Source organism: Amblyomma americanum, chromosome 4 (assembly GCF_052857255.1).
Source record: "Amblyomma americanum isolate KBUSLIRL-KWMA chromosome 4, ASM5285725v1, whole genome shotgun sequence".
NCBI lineage: Eukaryota > Metazoa > Arthropoda > Arachnida > Ixodida > Ixodidae > Amblyomma > Amblyomma americanum.
Genome location: NC_135500.1, coordinates 57,553,236 through 57,573,567, shown reverse-complemented (window position 1 = coordinate 57,573,567; position 20,332 = coordinate 57,553,236). Strand labels below are relative to the sequence as shown.

Below are 20,332 nucleotides of genomic sequence, written 5' to 3'. Positions count from 1 at the left end.
CACCTGAACCGCGCCGTAAGGGAAGGCATAACTAGATTCCGCTTGGTAGAACCCCAGCAAAATTTTAGTGTGCTAGCACTAAGGCTTCCAACGGCGAAAAAAAACACCGTTTTCTGTCCTAGTGTCAGAAGATAGCTAAACTGCAAAAATAAAATAAATATGGCAGAGACTGCGTTTCGAATGCTCAGTGCTGCGAACGGATCAGCTTCGCTGGCCACTGTGCGACAGCACCATGCTATGGCCGTAAATTTTTTATTGAAAACTGCAGGAAAGGAAAATCTGAATCTACTGGTGCCACAAAACGTCGGGTTGCGTATTATGAGCCCACCATACCTCCGCACGTCCCCACCTTCCCACGCAACAAACTCCTTGGAGAAACAAATATGCCTTGATAAGGGAACTAGCTAGGCGGCTCGTCCAGAACGCCATAAACTCCCCGCACCAAAGCGCACTGCTCTAGGAAGACTTCAATGACGGCGGTGATTCGGCGTGGCGGTCCATCATACACCTCTGAGAGAGACTAAACAGTCCCAGCAACGTAAATAGATCACATGGTACATGGGTCGCAGCGATGGCGCAGAGGTAGAGCATTCGCCTAGCGTGCAAGAGGACCGGGGCTCGAATCCTGGTGCCACGCAATTCTCCACCGGGTTTCAAAAAAAAAATCCGCGTGTCGATGGAATTCAATAGCCAGGCCTGAAGTGCGGCCTGATCTCAGTGACCAGAACCGACAACGCACTCCCTCACCAGAACAGGATATGGCCACCCTGGTGCAGTACTTGGCCACAACCTTCTATGATCAAACCAATTAACCCTCGGCCCTCAGTCCCCAGCGGCTGCGGAGCAACTGACCACGGCGGCGGTCAGACCTGTGACGCAGCGGAGGGTGCTAAGAATTTCTGGCTCCGGACAGCCCGCCATTGGAATCTGAACCTGGCAACGTTTAACGCTAGAACTTTATCTAGTGAGGAGCTGTTCGAGGAACTAGCGGTAATTAAATGGGATATGATAGGGCTTAGCGAAGTTAGGAGGACAGGTGAGGCGTATACATTACTAAAGGACGGACTTCTAGGGCTATACACGCACACATACTGTGCTATCGCGGATTAAAGGATAGACGAGAACTAGGTGTGGGGCTCCTCATTAATAAGGATATAGCTGGCAACGTAGAGGAGCTCTATAGTATTCACGAGAGACTGGCAGCTCTCGTAATTAGTCTCAATAGGAGGTACAAGCTGAAAGTGGTGCAGGCCTACGCACCCACATCCAGCCATAATGACCAGACCGTTAAGTCCTCTATGAGGACGTAGAATCGGCAATGAATAAAGTAAAATCACAGTACACTGTACTGATGGGCGACTTCAGTGCGAAAGTGGGCAAGAAGCAGGCTGACGACCACGCGGTAGGTGACTATGAGATAGGCTCTAGAAATAGCAGGGGAATTTATTAGTCGAATTCGCAGGTAGAAATAATTTACGGATCATGAATACCTTCTTCCGCAAACGAGAAAACAGGAAGTAGACCTCGAAGAGCCCCAATGGTGAGACTAAAAATGAAATCGACTTCATACCATGCGCTAAACCTGGCATCATTCATGATGTGGGCGTCCTCGGAAAGGTGCGCTGTTGCGAACACAGAATGGTAAGGTCTCGAATTAGCTTAGGCTTGAAGAGAGAATGGTAGAAGCTAGTGAAGAGGAAGACAATTAACGAGTTAGCCGTAACGGGGAAAGCACAGGAATTCAGGATATGGCTGCAAAACAGATATTCGGCTTCAACTGAGGAAGACGATCTTGATGTTCTTACAATGAACGATAATCTGACATCAATAATTACGGAGTGCGCAGTACAAGTAGGCTGTACAATAGCTATCTCAGGTGACAAAAAATCTGATTAAGAAGCGCCAAAGCATGAGGGCGTCTAACCCTACCGACAGAATAGATCTAACAGAGCTATCAAAGTTAATAAATAAGCGCAAGGTAGCCGACATAAGGAAGTAAACTTCCTTATGTCACCATATTAAAACTCCATATTAAAATATGGAGAGAATCGAGCATGCTCTAAAGAACGGAGGTAGCCTAAAAGCAGTAAAGAGGAAACTAGGCATAGGTGAAACCCAGATGTATGCATTAAGAGACAAGCAGGGCAATGTCATTAGCGATATGGTTAAGATAGTTAACGTAGCCGAAGAGCTCTACACAGACCTGTACAGTAGCCAATGTAATCAGAGCGTTAATGAGAAAGACAGCAGTGCACAGCAATGCGTCATCCCGCCAGTAACGAAAGATGAAGTAAGGAAAGCCTTAGGAGCAATGAAAAGAGGAAAAGCAGCTGGGGAGGATCAGGTAACAGCAGATCTGTTGAAGGATGGGGGGGGGGGGGGGACATCGTGCTAGAAAAACTAGCCACCCGTTATACGCAGTGCCTTATGACCTCGACTGTACCAGAAGCTTGGAAGAATGCAAACATTATCTTAATTCATAAGAAGGGGGCGTCAAGGATTTGAAAAATTGCAGGCCGATCAGCTTAGTTTCTGTTGTCTACAAAGCATTTACTAAGGTAATCGCTAATAGAGTCAGGGCTACCTTAGACTTTGATGAACCAAATGATCAGGCAGGCTTTCGTAAAGGATATTCCACTATAGATCATATCCACACTATCAATCAGGTGATAGAAAATGCGCAGAATATAACCAACCTCTCTATATAGCTTTCATTGATTACGAGTGAGCATTCGACTCAGTGGAAACCTCAGCAGTCATACAGGCATTGCGTAATCAGGGGGTAGAAGAGCCTTATGTCAAAATATTGAAAGATATATACAGCAACTGCACAGCTACTATAGTCCTCCATAAAGTCAGCAATAAAATTACAATAAGGAAGGGCGTCAGGCAAGGAGACACGATCTCGCCAATGCTATTCACCGCCTGTTTACAGGAGGTATTTCGAGGCCTGAATTGGGAACAGTTGGGAATAAGAATAAATGGAGAATACCTAAATATTCTGCGATTCGCTGATGACATTACCTTGCTGAGTCACTATGGAGGTGAACTGCAAATCATGATCAATGAGTTAGACAGGCAGAGCAGAACGATGGGTCTGAAAATTAACATGACGGAAACCAAGCTATTGTTCAACAGCCTTGCAAGGGTACAAAAGTTCACAAAAGGCAGCGAAAGCCTGGAATTTGTGACGGAATACGTCTACTTAGGGCAGGTAGTGACAGCTGATCTGGATCATGACAGGGAGATAACTAGAAGGATAAGAATGGGGTGGAGCGCCTATGGCAAGTTCACGCAGATCATGAGTGGCAGTTTACCAATTTCCCTCAAGAGAAAAGAGCACAACAGCTTTATCTTACCGGTACTCACCTACGGGGCAGAAACGTGGAGGCTAACGAAAAGAGTTCAGCTTAAGTTAAGGACAACACAACGAGCCATGGAAAGGAAAATGATAGGTGTAACATTAAGATATCGGAAGCGGGTAGAGTGGGTGAGGGAACAAATGCGGGTTAATGGAATCCTAGTCGAAATCAAGAGGAAGAAATGGGCTTGGGCAGGGCATTTGATGCGAAGGGAAGATAACCGCTGGTTCTTAAGTGTAACGGAGTGGATTCCAAGAGAAGGCGAAAGTAGCAGGGGGCGGCAGAAGGTTAGGTGGGCGGATGAGATTAAGAATTTTTGCAGGCAAAAGGTGGATGCAGCTGGCAAAGGACAGGGTTAATTGGAGAGACATGGGAGAGGCCTTTACCCTGCAGTGGGAGTAGTAAGGCTGATGATAATGATGATGATGATGATGATGATGAACGATTAGCCGCTGAGCTATATTGAGGTGCACACAGATAACCACCTGAGGGAACGTCCAAGATCGGAGCATGTTTCTCATTCCGCTTGGTGCTTCAGCTCTTGTCAATTAAGAGCTCGTACTCTGCGACGCACCCTGATAAACACAACGAAGTCTAGACGTTAGCTGCGTGTTTAGCGCAAGCCTGAATGCGGCATTTTTGACATTGCCGCGAATCTTTGCAGTGTTTGTTTGTCCATTGTTCAAAGCTTCCGACACGCCACTTTATCGCTTTGTATGTGATGCAAGACGCGGCCAGATTTATCTCGATTGATCGCAGCCAGGCAGAGCTGATTCTACGTTGTTCCGGAATGTTCTAGTAACTTTGCACGCTTTATCTCGAAAGTCCGCTATCAGCTTTAAATCGAGTACGGACGACAGCGGCGGGCATTCTGTTCGACGACCGCCGAACACGCTTGTTGCTACGCCGCCGCCGAGTAATTAGGTCCACTGTGGGCGCAATCAGCCCAAATAAAGAGTTTCGTTTAGGCACCATTTTCGCAGACTTTCTGCTCTCCGGACTGCAGTCATCACTGCGTGACATCTGGTGGAGATGCTGGGCAGCCTTCCATGTACTGGACACCCCTTCAAGTCATGACGCCAGTCCTCAGCGCTTCGCACCCGAGGACGAGCCAGCAGCTCATCGAGACAGCCGACGTCACCAGGGAGAGCAACCTGAGTTCGGGACACTGCCGGACCGGCATAGGCAGCGAAAAGACGCTGCTACGAGCACCGAAACCTTGCATAAGACACACTGCAACAGCCGCGGGTGTCGCTAACTTTCAATGAAAATATAGGCGAAGACCCTGAAGAATGGTTGGACCAATTTTAGCGCGTGGCGTCATTCAACAAGTGGGATTATGCGGCAAAAATTGGACACGTGTTCTCATTGGATGGCTCCGCACGCACGTGGTACGAAAACTACGAGTCGTCCCTTACGACATGGGAGCTATTCAAGAGAGAACAATTGAAGGTATTCACCAGTGTCGTGAGGAAAGAAAGAGCCGAACGACTCCTCGAGTCCAGGATCCTGCTTCCGAATGATCCCATCCGCGGTTACGTCGAGTTGATAAAGCGCCTATTTCGCCGCGCCGACGCCGAGAGGACCGAGGAAAAGAAAGTTCAGTTTTTTATGCGCGGCGTAAAAGAACAACTCTTTGGCAGCCTCGTCCGCCAGCCGCCCAAAACAGTCGAGGAATTCAAGCAAGAAGCCTGCACGATTGAGAAGACCCTCGACGTCCGAGCTCGGCAGTACAATCGCCCTTCCTCCGTCTGTGCAATCCGTACGGACACGGCGACCACCAGCGACAGCTTGCGTGAGGTTATCCGCGAAATCGTCCGCGAGGAGCTACGACGACTGCTGCCATCCTCCCCATAGCAACAAGCAGCGACTCTCATGGATGTGATACGGGAAGAAGTGCAACAGGCACTCGGCCCCCCGGCGGCCACAGAACCCCAGGCCATGACCTACGCCCCTACAGTACGCAATCCTCACCCCAACAACACCCCCTACGTCCTGTCCGAGATGAACCACTTGTTCCAGAATGTCGCCTCCCTGCCCCCGTTCGCCCAGCCTACCAGCGAAGCTCAAGTCCCTGGAAATGCGACGCCTGGAGGACTTCCGACACCCGGCCGTTGTGTTCCCATTGCGGTGAGGCCGGCCATGTTCTTCGTCCCTGCCTGCACCGACGTATCGGTCTTCGAGGATTTGCCGTTGACGCACCACGACCACGCTTCGGTCAACGGCAGTAAGAAATCAACGAGCACTGCGTCGAGAGGAGCACTAGCCGAATCTCCTTTCGCGCTCACTATTGCCGTCAACCTTGCGCTTTGCGTCGCCACGCCGCAGCTACGCAGCCGCGGTACGAGAAAGGTGTTCCAGCCCCCGTGGGGGGAAACTAAAGACAGCAACCCCTGGAGGTGAAGTTGCTCACGAGCGAAACTCCGAAGGTCCTCCAACGACCATGCCGCACGAAGACGCCGACCCCGACACGCCGACGCCGCATAGAATGAAAACCTCGACCACGACGCGAACCGCCTTCAAAACGACGCAGCTACCGAGGAAAGCTTCGACAACACGTTCTACCCGCGATTCCCATACCCGACTAAGTCGTGCCCCGAGCCCAGGGCGACGTGCAACGAAAGAGCCAGGACGTCCGACTTAGATGTAGTTATAGACGGCCGGAAAGTTACTGCTTTAGTAGACACAAGAACAGATTACTCGGTGATGAATGGAACATTCGCTGCTGAGTTGAGGAAAGTCACGGCCGCTTGGGACGGCCCACAAATTTGCATCGCAGGGGGCCACCTCTTTACGCCATCAGGACGATGCAGAGCGCGAGTTACTGTCAAAGGACTTGCCTATCCTGCGACCTTCGTTGTGCTACGGCAATGTTTCCGCGAAGTGATCTTGGGCATTGATTTCCTTAAGAAGCATCAGGGGATCGTCGACCTGCGATGTAAGCTGATCACGCTTTCGACGGACGAGCCTATCCCTTCGATGATAACTCTGAAAAATCACGTTACCCTGAGTGTCCTGGAGGAATAAGTTAGCGTCCCACCTCGTTCAAGCGTTGTCGTGACCGTAGGCGCCACGAAAGCCATCAGCGTTTAAGGAATCATCGAGGGGAATATGTGGTTGCTTCTAGACCGAGGAATCAGCATCGCAAGAGGCATCGCACATTTCCGCAATCGCCAGGCCGAAGTACTGCTGACTAACTTCAGCGAAGAATGCCGACACATTAAAAGAGGAACGACGATGGCTTTCTTCGACGAAATATCCGACTTACGAGACTCCTTCGCCCCCTCAGACCCATCCGCAGAAGATTCGCCTGACCAAGAGAACTCGCCCACTTTCGACATCAACCCAGCCCTGCCCCGGAACAGACAAGACCGGATCCGCAATCTGCTTCGAAGCTACAGCGAGTGTTTTTCGTCCTCGCCGAAGGTCCGAGAAGCACCAATTTCCAAGCATCGCATTATAACCGACCAGCATGGACGACCTCTCCGTCAAAGCCTCTACCGTGTGTCGCCACGAGAACGACAAGCCATCCAGGAACAAGTGGAAGATATGCCTCGCGACTATGTCATCCACCTTCAAACAGCCCATGGGCGGCACCGGGTGTTCTAGTGAGAAAGAAAGAGGGCGAACTTCGATTCTGCGTTGATTACCGCCGCTTGAACAACATCGAAAAAAGGAAGTCTACCGCCTCCCCCACATCGACGACACACAGGAGCGGCTCTGCAACGCGAAGTGTTTCTCATCGATGGACCTCAAGAGCGGTTACTGGCAAATTGAGGTCGATGAAAGTGATCGCGAGAAGAGCGCATTCATCACCCCAGTTGGGCTCTCTGAGCTCAAGGTGATGCCATTTGGTCTGTGTTCCACACCAGTGACGTTTAAGCGAGTAATAGATAGAGTTCTGGCTGGCCCAAAGTGGCAGATTTGTCTCTTTTATTTAGATGACGTTTTCTTCGCAGCGAACTTTGAAGAGCACCTCAAAAGACTTCGAACAGTACTAGACGCCATCAAGTCGTCTGGCCTAACCTTGAAAGGAGAGAAGTGCCACTTTGCCTATGAAGAGCTGCTGTTTCTGGGCCAGATTGTTGGAAAGGAGGGAGTACGCCGGGACCAGCAGAAAACAGCTGCTACTGAACAGTTTCCACCGCCGGCCGATAAGAAACCAGTGCGCAGATTTCTCGGACTGTGCGCATATTACCGACGATTTGTGAAAAACATTTCGCCCATCGCCGAGCCCCTGACCCAACTGACGAAGGCAGACGTGCCATTTAAAAGGGAAGCGCCGGAAGCAGAAGCCTTCAAAGAATTTCAGCGTCGTTTGCAGTCCCCACCTATCTTCGCGCATTTTGACAAAAAACGCCGATACTGAAGGTCATACCGACCGAGGCAAGGAGGATGGGCCTATGGCGCCGTCCTCGTTCAAAAAAGCAACGGGTTGGAGAAAGTCATCGCATGCGCTAGCCGTTCCCTTTCCAAGGCCGAGGCTAACTATTCGACGACTGGGAAGGAGTGCCTTGCTGTCATCTGAGCTACATACGTTGATATTTCACCCCTACCTGTACTGACGACCGTTCAAGGTGGTCAGCGATCACCACGCACTGCACTGGCTTGACAATTTGAAGGACCTCTCTGGCCGCCTCGCTCGATGGAGTCCACCTCCAGGAGTTAGACTTCACCGTCGTTTACAGGTCCGGAAGCGAGCACTCTGACGCCGATTTCCTCTAGCCCCTGCAGATGCACCGCCGCCGGACGACGATGAGGACGCTTTCTTGGGACTCATTATTCCCAGCTCTTTTGCATAGCAGCAACGCTCAGATCCCGACCTAAAACGCCTCATCGAGTACTTGGAAAACCAGATTTCTTCATCCCCTGCCTCATTCAAGTGAGGTCTGTCTTCCTTTTGTGTACAGAATTGTCTTCTTCAGAAGAACCTCGCAGTGAAGAAAACAGCCTACCTACTTGTTGTACCTGCTTGTGTCCGAGAAGAAATTCTACAGGCTTCACACGACGAGCCGACAGCCGGACATCTCGGGTTTTCTCGCACCTTCCGCCGCCTTCAAGGCAAGTATTACTGGCCTCGACTATCTGCCGATGTCGCCCATTATGTGAAAACCTGCCGAGATTGTAAGCGACGAAAGACCCCTCCCACCCGACCAGCAGAATTTCTGAAGCCCACTGAACCCCCCTCAATGCCCTTTCTATAGATCAGCAGGGAATTGCTTGGCCGTTTATAGTAATAATAATAATAATTGGTTTTTGTGGAAAGGAAATGGCGCAATATCTGTCTCATATATCGTTGGACACCTGAACCGCGCCGTAAGGGAAGGGATAAAGGAGGGAGTGAAAGAAGAAAGGAAAAGAGAGGTGCCGTAGTGGAGGGCTCCGGAATAATTTCGACCACCTGGGGATCTTTAACGTGCACTGACGTCGCACAGCACACGTGCGCCTTAGCGTTTTTCCTCCATAAAAACGCAGCCGCCGCGGTGGCCGTTTCCCAAAGTCAACGTCTGGAAATAAGTGGATCATCATAGTGACCGACTACTTGAGCCGCTACTCGAGGCAAGAGCCCTACCGAACGGAACAGTAGCAGAAGTCGCCAAATTTTTCGTGGTGTGCATTCTTCTGCTACACGGCGCCCCCGATGTGCTCATCACGGATAGAGGAACAGAATTCACGGCGGAACTAACGCAACCAACCCGCGTTACAACCTAACCAGCCACCACAGGACAACTGCATACCATCCGCAGACCAACGGACTGACCGAGCGCCTGAACAAATCCATCGCCTATATGCTCGCTATGTATGTCGATGCCGAACACAAAACGTGGGATGTCATCCTGCCTTACGTAGTCTTCGCCTACAACACCGCAGTGCAGGAGACCACCCAGATGACGTCTTTTAGGCTCGTCCATGGCAGGGAGGCAACGACCACGCTAGACGCCATGCTGCCCAATGTTACCGAAGAAAAGAACGTCGACGTCGCCGCCTACCTTCAACGCGCAGAAGATTGATAGCATTCCTTGAGGGCAGCGGTATCCTTGGGTAGTACTAGCTTTGTAGAATCGGAGTCAATGCAAGAGCTTTTACCTCTCTGTGTGTGAGGGCTTCAAGGTCTTTGTTTTTTTGCTTTTGCTGTGCTTGCTGCAAACAAACTTGTTTTTGTTCTTTTTCTTCTGTTTTTGGTGAGTGCTTTTATAGCTTTGTAATTTATTTTTGCTGCGTGTACTGCAAATCAGCTTATTTCTTGTTTTCCTCTCCTTGTTTATTCATATCTCTAATGTATATTGTACTGTGTACTGTTCTCTTAACATTCAAGGTGTTTTTATTCGCTCATTATTGTTACTTTTACTGACGCTTGTACTTTGTTTTATATGTTGTGTACTGTTTGTGTTTGTGTTAAGTTATGTTGCACTGTACATCGTCGGACCAAGTGTTTGCTATGAATTGGTGAAAAGAAGTAGCCGGAGGCACTATGCAGCATCAACCTCTCCTTTACTGTTCATGTAAAAAAAAGCCCAAAGACTTGCCCGAATAAATATCAAAGATCAGCAGCAGACCGACGCCAGACGCTACATCCTACGAATTCGCAACGCGTAATACGAGCCAGGAGACCAAGTCAGGTTTGGACGCCTATTCACTGGTGTGGATTGAGTGAAAAGCTTTTGCGCCGCTATTTCGGACCGTACAAGGTTCCTTGTCGGCTGGGTGAACTGGATTATGAAGTCATCCCTGACGCAGTGACTGCATCTCAGCGACGCCGCGTACTACCAGAAGTTGTCCATGTCATCCGTCTAAAGCCCTATTATGCGCGCTAAAGGACGCTGTGTTTCCACGCTCTGTACTAATTTTCGCATGGTCCGTTTTATTTGTTGCTAGTCGCCTTATTGGTTCTAATGCATTGGGTCGATGCTTCTCTGAGAGGGGAGTAATGCCGCGAATCTTTGCGCTGTTTGTTTGTTCATTCCTCAAAGCTGTCACGCCACGCCGCTTTATCGCTTTGTTTGCGATGCAAGATGCGACCAGATTTATCTCGATTGATCGCTTTCAGGCAGAGCTGATTCTACGTTGTTCCAGAATGTTCTAGTAACATTGCACGCTTTATCTAGAATGTTCGCTATCAGCTTTAAATTGAGCATGGCCGAGAGCGGTGGGGATTCTATCTGACGACCGCTGAGCAGGCTTGCTACTACGCCGCCGCCCAGTGATTCTGTTCATTGTGGGCGCCAGTGAGCCCAAACAAAGAGTTTTATTTAGGCACCATTTTCGAAGCCTTTCTGCTCTCCGGACTGCAGTCACCACTTAGTGACAATACGGCGCTGGAAGCACTGCAAACGCGAATCCCAGCGTTGTGAAAATGACTTCTTCAAAGCAGGCTACAATAAAAAAATCGCCCGAAAGGCACACAGACAGCAAATTATACCAGCAAAAAAGGTCGCTGCCCACGACGACACGTGCTAGTAGTGGGGCCGCCACAGTGATTCAGGGGTTATGGCGCTCGGTTGCTGGCCCGGAAGATGCAGGTTCGATCCCGGCCGCGGCGGTCGCATTTCAACGAAGACGAAATGCTAGATGCCCGTGTGCTGAGCAATGTCCGTCTACGTTGAAGAACCCCTGGTGGCCGAAATTATCGGGAGCCCTTCACTACGGCGTCGCTCATAAGCTGAGTCGCTTTAGGTTGTTAAACACCCATGAAACCATGACTAAATATACACCACTAGTATACCAGTTTTACCGTCATCACTATACTAATTGCTTCAGCAGTTTTATGAAAGTCAACATACGAGCGCTCTTCACTCTTGCAGCGCGCACATCTATAAATAAAAAATGTGGACAGTATCACCCACTATGTAATCAGAACACTATACGAGCGATTTACGCTAGGAAATTTTAATGCACGTTTTTATGGAAACTAGCGTGAGAAATAAGCGATGGGTATGAATCGTGTTTTCAACATTCTTATACTTCATCATGCATCAGCGAGATCAGCAGAGGAACATAATTCACCGCCATAGGATGATTTGCACAGCAGCTGTGCGAAAAGCAAGTAATCTGTGTCAATACCATGTTTATGCTGTCAAATAATATAGTGGATTAAGCCTGACTCATGGCATATAACAGGTCTTTGGCGTCATGGGCTTTGCTGCGTGCCAGCGCGTGGAAGGTGCACATACATTTCTGTTTCACATCTTCGAGTCGTTGTTCGGCCCCATAGTTGATATACAAAGCCAATAATGACCTCGTCCAACATGTCGATTTGTGGCGCTGCGGTTGGAGAGCTCACTACATCCGTGGTGTTTTGATGGTTGTGTTCTTTGATGATGCTGGGTAATTTGAAGTGTATGTTTCCACTGTGCTTGTGACCAGCGATACCTAGCCGCAGAACCTGGAGTACAATGTTTTGCAGAAAATTTGCTGGTGCACTGCATAAAGGTGGTGCCGCTGCGGGAGGAAAGGCTTAGCAAACCTTGAAATTTTGAACGTTAATACTACGTAAAGGTGTACTTCTTAAATACGAGGGCGCTGGGGATTTCTGGCCGCAGGAAAGCGCGTCACCTAAAAACAAAAAAAGTCGCGTACCCTGCGGGCCGCACGCGCAAGCTTCTTGGAAGCGTCGAAAATTTGTCCCGGAATCCGGCTCAGACGGCGCGCGCTGTATGTGGGCATTCACTTAAACTGTAGGGTAGCTTGATTCGTTATTCCAAAATGGTGAATAATCGCACACACATATTTTTCAATAATTGTGCCGTTGATGAAAACACAGGGTTCATAAAAGGTACGAAAAATAATGTGCACACATATAAACTTGCGGCTGTCAAGCACCGCTGATAAAATTGGAGAGCTTGTTCTATATTCTGGCTGGACTTACGCGATTTGAGAGAAGCATTTTCTTCACACAAAGGGTGCACACGGGACTGAGGAGAAACGCATTATTTTTTCTGCTCGTAAATTTCGCCACACAAGACGCTGTTACTTTTTAGTGTGTACATGGACACTTACCGGAGGGTATGGTCCTGGACAATACTCAGTTGCAATCTTAATTCCAAAAACTTCATTGTACGTGGGCATGCCGAATGCTGTAAAGAAAGAAACCACTTTAGCTGATGAAAAATGTTCTGTTGATGTCCGATGCAATAGTTTTCCTTTGTCAACTCACCACCACCATCAGCTTATCTAAGTATCACCGCGGGAACTCGCCGATATCCTTGCAATTCACTTTATTTGGCGTCAGCTGCGGCCACCATGTCCCCAAAAACTTCCCAATGTCCAACAATAACAATAACTGATGGGCACGTTGGTCTGACATGATTTCCAGTGAAACAACGCAACGGCACAAGGCCAGAGAAGTCTGTGCGCGCGTGTAAATGGCCCCAAAAAGTCAAATGAAGGTGAACCCATCTGCACAAAAAAGCATGAGGTAAAATTTGTGAAGTGCGTAGAGAATCTGGTTTATTCGATCCCTTTGAGTTGTGGTGGTTCATATGTTGGACAAACTGGTCGTTGTTTGAACGATAGGCTGAGGGAGCAGAAAAATGATGTCAAGAACGCTGCCCGCCACATTGGTGTTCACTGTCGTGATTGTTCGTGCCAGCCTCTGTACGACAAAAGCAGAATTGTTGATAGACACAAAGATCAGCAGACTAGAGAAGTTATTGAAGCGTCTGAGATCTTGAAGCTGGGTCAGAGGTGCGTAAGCACCCCTTCTGTCGCTATCTTGCAGAAAAAACATGAATTTTTGCACACGTGTTAGCCTTGTGTTATCAAATACGTGCCTGGTTGGAGGGATATCTGTCACGGTTCTGTGTGTGTTTTTTTCTGTTTTTTCAGTGTCCCTGGCGCCTTTATAAGCATGGCTCACTGAATAAACATTCTGTTGTTAGACAGCGCTGTGTATCGTCCTTTCTTGTCCTCTGGCCTTGTGCCGTTGCGCTGTTTCACTGGAAATCTTCCCAATGTCACCAGACTACTAATGTTGTGCCTCAGTACATTTTATTTCTCTTGGAATCCACTCCGTTACCATACGGGGCCATCGGCTATCTTTGATTTACACGCTATTCCCACGCCCATTTTCTGTTCATTTTGACTTGGATCATATTAGCCAGCGCTTTTTCCCTGACGAACTCTGCTCTCCTCCTGCCTCTTAAGGTTACCCCAGCCATTTTCAGTTCCACAGTTCACTGCGTTTCGCTAAATTTAATGTAAATGGTTTTTGTTAATTTTTAAGTTTCAGCTCTGCAGGTAAGTACTGGCAATATGCAGCCGTTGCAGAATTCCTCCTTGAGAGATACTGGTTAAACTGCTATTCACGGCCTGAGTGTACCTGCCGAATTCACTCCACCCCATTGTTATTCTCTGGGCTTTTCCTCTGTATGGGTCCTAAAATATGCTTTAAGGCGAAAGCCTTTCATGGCTCATCGTTGTCCGTCCGTCCGCGAAATCTGTCACACTATAGCTGTCAATCATCCTAGTGTCGTCGCCAATCGCATTATTCAATGACCCATATACTGTTAGAGATTACTCAGTAATGGGTGATTAGCCAATAGTTAATCAGTCATTAAATAGAAATTTGTAAAAATAGACAAGAAAACAAGAGGAATAAAAATAAATAGCAAACACATACAAATAAAAATTACTAAATTAAGGAAAATAAAATAAAAACGGAAAACAAAAATAAAAAATGTAAAGTAAAGATACCTAAACAAAAAGACGAACAAGAAATAAAAATTAGAAACAACACAAAAATGCAATGCCTATAGGCGCCGTGGAAAAAAACCCGCGTTCTAGAAAGTTACATGCTTTCGCATTCTTGCACATAAGCAGATTTAAGTGCCCTCAGAATTTATTCTTGCCACTTCACATGTTTCGCTCTCTGCCGTGAGCTATTTTTCTTTTCCCAGACTATAAAACAACAGTTCTGCCAGGTCAGGTCCTCAGTCATGCTCTGCAAATATTTTTCACTCATTTCTCAGTACTGCGGACCAGTATTTCGGCCGTAGCAGGAGTGGCATACATGAAAAATTGCTTACAAGGAAGGAAATGAAGGTAACATATATATCTAAGGAATCTAACAAACAAGCAATGCCATTGCAAAAATTCCGTACAGCAAGAGCAGGAGAAAGTAAAAAAAAGTCATCAATATATCAATGCAAACAATGTATAGAAACAGCGAAAGCTCAAAAGAATCCAATGCATTAGGTTGCTCAGCAAAATAGACATTGCGGCATTGTTTGGGCAAGGGGTTCAGATTTAACTACGCAGTCTGGAAAATTCCAAACACCAATTGTACGTTAATAAAAACTGTGCATAAAAGATTTTGTGTTTGCAACGATTGGGTATAACAAGTGATTTCGGCGATGACGTGTTCTTGTGTTCAGAACTTTCAGACGTGGCGGAGGGACGAGGTTTAGTTGGTTGTTTGAAATTTTATATATAAAGAATAAACGACTCAGCTTTCTGCGGGTTACTCAGGGCGCAGTGTTGTTGGCAATCGTAAGGTTAGTAAGAAAGTCTGTTGTTTTTTATTTATGAAATATTAACCATACCACTTTTCTCAGTATCTGCTCAAGTCGATAAGTATCTTTCTTAGTGTGAGGGTCTTATGAAATCGAAGCATACTAAAGTTTTGACCAGATTTACGTACTGTAAGCAAGAAATTTAAGATTCGGGAGAGCATTTACGGGAATACGTTGGAGAAAACAGTTTTGCAAAAGGAGATGAACAAATATTTGAAATATGGGTACACTATGAAAGATTATTGTTAACAGTGACACCAAGATGCGTATAATTGTACACGTCGGGAATAAGGGAGTTGTGCAAGTGATGCTGAAATGAACTGACATTTTCTTTGCGCGTAACTCTTAGAAGCACTGCTTCTTGTGCCTTAAGTTCCACACACCAGTCTTCACACCCCGGCGCTAAGGGAAAAATTGATTCCTGTGATACCTTATGGTCATTAACTGAAGTTATACTTTTATAAATACTACAGCGATGCGCATACAGTGGGACGGAATTAGAGGGTGGAACTATTTGGATGAAATGGTTATTATTTAATAAAAAGAGCAGAGGGCCTAATACACTGCCCTGCGGCATCCTCATGTCCCCTCGTCCGGCACAGTACCTGATTGCTATTTTGCCACTTTCGCTGTGCAGGACTATTTTCTAGTCTGTTATACACCCCTTGTACGCGCTGGTTACGCAATGCTGCTTGGCTGCTAGGTTTCGATTGAGGGAATTGTTTTCTCGTTGCGTATGAACGCTATACGTAGGGGTTGCTTATATTGTGCACATTTCACTATCACCTCATTTATGTTGTGCATGTTGTCTATTATATTGTGCTTTCAGAAAGCCAGCCTGGTTTTTTGGTTGACTGAAGTCGAAGGTAGCTCTAATTGTATTTGGAATTAACCTAGTGAATACCCTCTAAGCAACGAAAAGTAAGGCGACGGGTCGGTAATTTTTCGAAGTCCTTGACATCAGCTTTGTTTTGGATTTAAATATGTCAGCATTCCTCAACCGCTACCGCGCAACCTTGCAAATCCGAACATATAAAAACATACAAGGGTGGCCAAACGGGCTAGTTGGTAGTTCATATTTGAAAAAAAAAACAGCACACCTTAAAGGGGCTCTGAAATGCCTTCCGAGGAGAGCACATTAACTCACTTAATTCCTGCATTTTGTTGCCATGAAAATCAGAGCCAAATAATACTATTCTACACGCAGCAGATGACCCACAATCACGCGTCAAAGTTGGCGAGCCCTTCCCGGGGACGTTTTCATGCTCGCACCCTCCTCCGTCCCCCGCATCTGCGCAGACAAGGTGAGAGGTGGCCATTGGTTAGATTCTTGCAGATTTCAGGCAGCTACCGTGGCCGTGGTCAATAAGCCGCTTAGTTCCGGCGGGTCGGGAAGCTCCGCTCCCAGAGGGGAGCCGGCGAAGGAGCGCTATACCTTCCAGCGTGCAAAAAGTGACGAGAGGAGAGGGAAAGGCGCGAGGACGTTGAAATTCAAATTTTAAGTACAGATAACTCAGCTTCTACAAAGCGCATTTAAAAAATCCTTGCTGGACACTATTCGTGAAGCGGCGTGCTTCAATATCCCAGACATGCCGCAACTTTATTAGAGCCCCCTTCACAGCCCCTTTAAGACACGGACAGAGGAAGAGATAAGGACACAGCGCTGTGTTCAACTATTTGTTTTATTGCAAATCGACACAATATATATAGAAAAAGTGGACGGGACAAACATGAGAAGCAGCTGCTTGGTTTGCACGTGACAGAAAGATAACTGAGGTGAAAAGACACGAGTTAACAATGCTATTCCTGGGAGTGAATAAAATATAAGGGCTGGTAAACAATGGCGCCGAAAGGCTCTAACAGAGTAACAAATGACAATGTGAGATAACAACATGAAAAAATGAAATAAGCCAAAAGGCCGTTACAAGCAGAGTGAAGATAAAATGCAATAAAAGGCCCAAAAAGTGCTGTTAAAAGCAGAATTAAAATTAAAATCTATTAAACGAGCCAAAAAGGTCATTAAAACAGGAGGAAAAACTGATGCCAAAAGGGCCATTAAGAGCTAAAGGTTGAATTCACAACCCATCCAATAAAACATCGAGGTCAGGGTACGGCTACCTAATTACTTCAACGAAACCTGGCTCAAATTATCTAATTCCCGCTTTGTTAGACCTGTCGATTGTGGGCTCACACAATCTTCTCCTAGCTTTAGAATGTGGGCGGCTTCTAAAATTTCACGTGTGAGTGGATGTGCATTCTTCGCGATTACAGTGCATTCATGGAGAAAGAGCTCACAGGAACGGGAGGGGCATATTAGGCAGTGGACTCCCAGGTTTCCCTTTACAGTGTTGTAAACAGAGATGGACATGCTCACGAGGGCGAGCCCTCATGAGGGCGTCCTGACCCTCACCTAATGAGGATTTTGATCGGTGAGGTGAGGGTGAGGGAGGATGGGCGCTTGAAAATTCGTGAGGAGGGTGAGGGATGGAAGACATGATGAGGTGAGCGTGAGGAAGAGCGAGATGCACTGTTAGAGGGTGATGGTGGTTGCCCGAACCGTACTCCGGGCTAACGCTTTTGTCTGTGCAGCCCGTTATGAATTCCCATGTTAAAGTGCTAGTTCTTAGGGTGAAGGTTCCCGCGGAACACGTAGTTTCTGCAGTCTGGAGGTACACGAGGTGAACACGAAAGGCGGGGAGCCGCACGCCTTCTCCGTCACCACGATATACTACACTGCTGACAATGCTATGCCAAAAAAGCGCTGTTCTAAACGAAAAACCCTATTTTTAAAAATTGTGCACAGTCTTAGGTGAAACACCCTGTATAGTGCGCTAACAAGGGAGCACTGGCCGGGCTGGTGCGAGTGGCCCACCGTCCAACGGGAACCGCGGCACCGCAGTCAACATTTTCATTATCAGCCCCGAGTCTGTCAGATGATCAGAGTGTAGTGCAAAATGTGCAGAAAATATACCTAAATACGTTGTTGAATCCTCAAGTTCTAAGCCTTGTTTTCCGGAACGAGGTCCGATTTGAACTCAGTGAGGTTTCGAAGTACTGGCCGCGCCGCAGAAACCGCTTGGACGAAATTCCACTGTCAAATCAAAGCCTTATGGCGGCGTTGGTGTGGAATGTTTTCAGTCACACTTTCAGTAGTTCAGTGAAGTCGTATAATCTTTCTATTTTCTATTTTCGCTGGAATAGAAGTATAGGAAAGAGGTGCAGCAATGTGGTAGGCAATGCCAACCGATGTAGTCTTATCACGGAAATAAAGCAGCAGCTTAACCCTGCTTCTAGCGCGTGGGCCACCTTGATCACGTGCCGTTGTGGTGTCACCGCAAGCTGAACATCGGATATTAAGAAAATCGCAAGAACATCACTTGGTTTATTTCTGTCCCTGCTGAGACCTGTGGCGACGTAATCACGCACCTTATTTTATGAACCAATTTCTTCCAGTCATGGTAGGGAATTAAGACTGTGTTTGGATAATGCGAAGACGTGGAATCAAAAAATGGCGGTGCTTTAGCTCTGGTTGAACCATGAGTGACGCGATAGCTACATCTGGCCGAGTGGAACTCGCTAAGTCCAGTTGCAAGGTCAGTATTAATTCGCCGCTCCGTTTCGCTGGGCGTTCCTTCATCTTCGTCCCACTTGACACAAGACAATAAAGAAATCAAAAACTTCATAGCTGGGGGACCAGGATCAGCCCCGCGGCCGCGCAAAAAAATCAGTTCCGCTGGCCGCTGCGTCAGACCCCTACGCCATCGCCACAGCTTTTCTTTTTTGTAAGCATGGTATTTATTACATTGAAAATATACTCTATTTACATTATCTAAATTATTTACAAAGCATTTAGGAAATGCGGAGAAACACATCGCAAAAAGAGAAAGGAACAAAGCACTCGACGCGAGATAAGACTGAGCCCATCACGAAGAGGGACTGCCACTCCGGTTTAAAGTAGGTCGGTTCCTACACTTCCCTCAGATGAACAGTCAGTAGGGAGAAATGTTAAAATCCTGCCTCTACGAACTGCCAAGCTCTAAAGCTGTCTTGCAATCCGGTCATCTTAACATACTCGCGTTCACGCCTGTTAAACAGCCATTCTCTCACGCCGTAGTTTGAAGCAGTAGTGGAAGCATCATCAGACAAGCAAGCAACTATCAGCACGAAATGGAGGGATATTTGAAGCAGTGAAGTTCGGAAGATTCAGTGCTATCGCAAGGTGATCGGGCAATGGTATTAAACGACCTACAAATTTTCCATGTTATGAGTCTTTTCTGTGCTTGAGACTTATTGTAATTCTCGTGGTAAGCAATACTGCATTGTTTTCTAAATATTCTTGGCACACATTAGTTTTTGTGCACAGACACAACAACGCGCTGACTCATTTGAGCAGTGCATATAGATAGAAATGAAATGTTATAAGTGCAGGGTGCAGGTATGCATGCAGTGCATGACAAAATTAAAGGCAGAGTGATATTTTGGGGTTCAGCTCGTAACTATCTCGGTTTTGTCGCACGTATTAGCTCAAACAACACACACACGTACGCGCACAACAATATAAGCATCTAACCTCTCATTCAATAGTGACTTGAGGACTTTTATTATATGTTTATTACTCAGTATTATCCCCTGAAGTTGTAAACTACAAAAAATAACTCGAGTTTCAAAACGACTGCTAGTGAGGGTGAGGGAGAGCCGACGATATGAGGGGGAGGGAGGCTAGCAAATTTTTGGAAGTGAGGATGAGGGTGAGGGAGGATTGAACAACTTTTCAAAATTAGAGCGAGGGCGAGGGAGGGCCATGGATTCAAAATTGAGGGTGAGGGGTGAAAAGTGAAAATGAGGGCATTTGCACACCTCTGGTTGTAAACATTATATGAATGCCCCATGAGACGCTCATTGAGGCAAAGCCTGGTTTGACCCACGTTAACCTTGCCACAGCTCAAAGCAATTTTATATACCACACCAACTTCACAAGGAAAGATAGGTGCCTGGAATTTAACTGGGCAGGTCGACCTTCGCAACGCTGGGGCATTCGCTCTGCGACAAAGCTTGGATAGCTTGTCGGGCGCCGAGAACACAACACGGACACCTGCTTTATGCCCGAACTTTTTGAGCCTGTGAGAAAGGTTGTGCAAATAAGGCAGCACGGTAACCTTGTGTTGGTGCTCTGGACCAGCACTCCCTTCACTTCCTTTGAGTTTCTTTAAGAGGGAGCCAGCTGCTGTAATAGGAGGTGCTCGGGGTAGCCAGCTTTTACCAGCCAATGAGTCTGCTCTTTGAAGCTTTGGCCCATAGTGTCTTGCAGGATTTCATAAGGGTATTTGTGAAGCATAGACTTACGATGCTTCGCTTTACGATCTTCGAGTGAGCCGAACTGTAAGGCAACAGGGACTTGCCCCTCTCGGTTCGTACCACCAACAAAGGTGGTTTTCTGCCCTCGATAGCCTTAAGTCAAGA

At 47.2% G+C, this 20,332-nt stretch overlaps 1 protein-coding gene across 4 annotated transcripts in view; it reads right to left on the bottom strand.

The window, feature by feature from the left end:
• LOC144130129 (uncharacterized) overlaps positions 1–20,332 on the bottom strand; it is a 102,028-nt gene that overhangs the window by 53,686 nt on the left and 28,010 nt on the right. For all 4 annotated transcript variants that reach the window (XM_077664139.1, XM_077664141.1, XM_077664142.1 and 1 more), the window contains exon 4: positions 12,360–12,436. In XM_077664139.1, the coding sequence (XP_077520265.1) occupies positions 12,360–12,436 (77 nt within the window). The remainder of the gene's footprint in view (positions 1–12,359; positions 12,437–20,332) is intronic.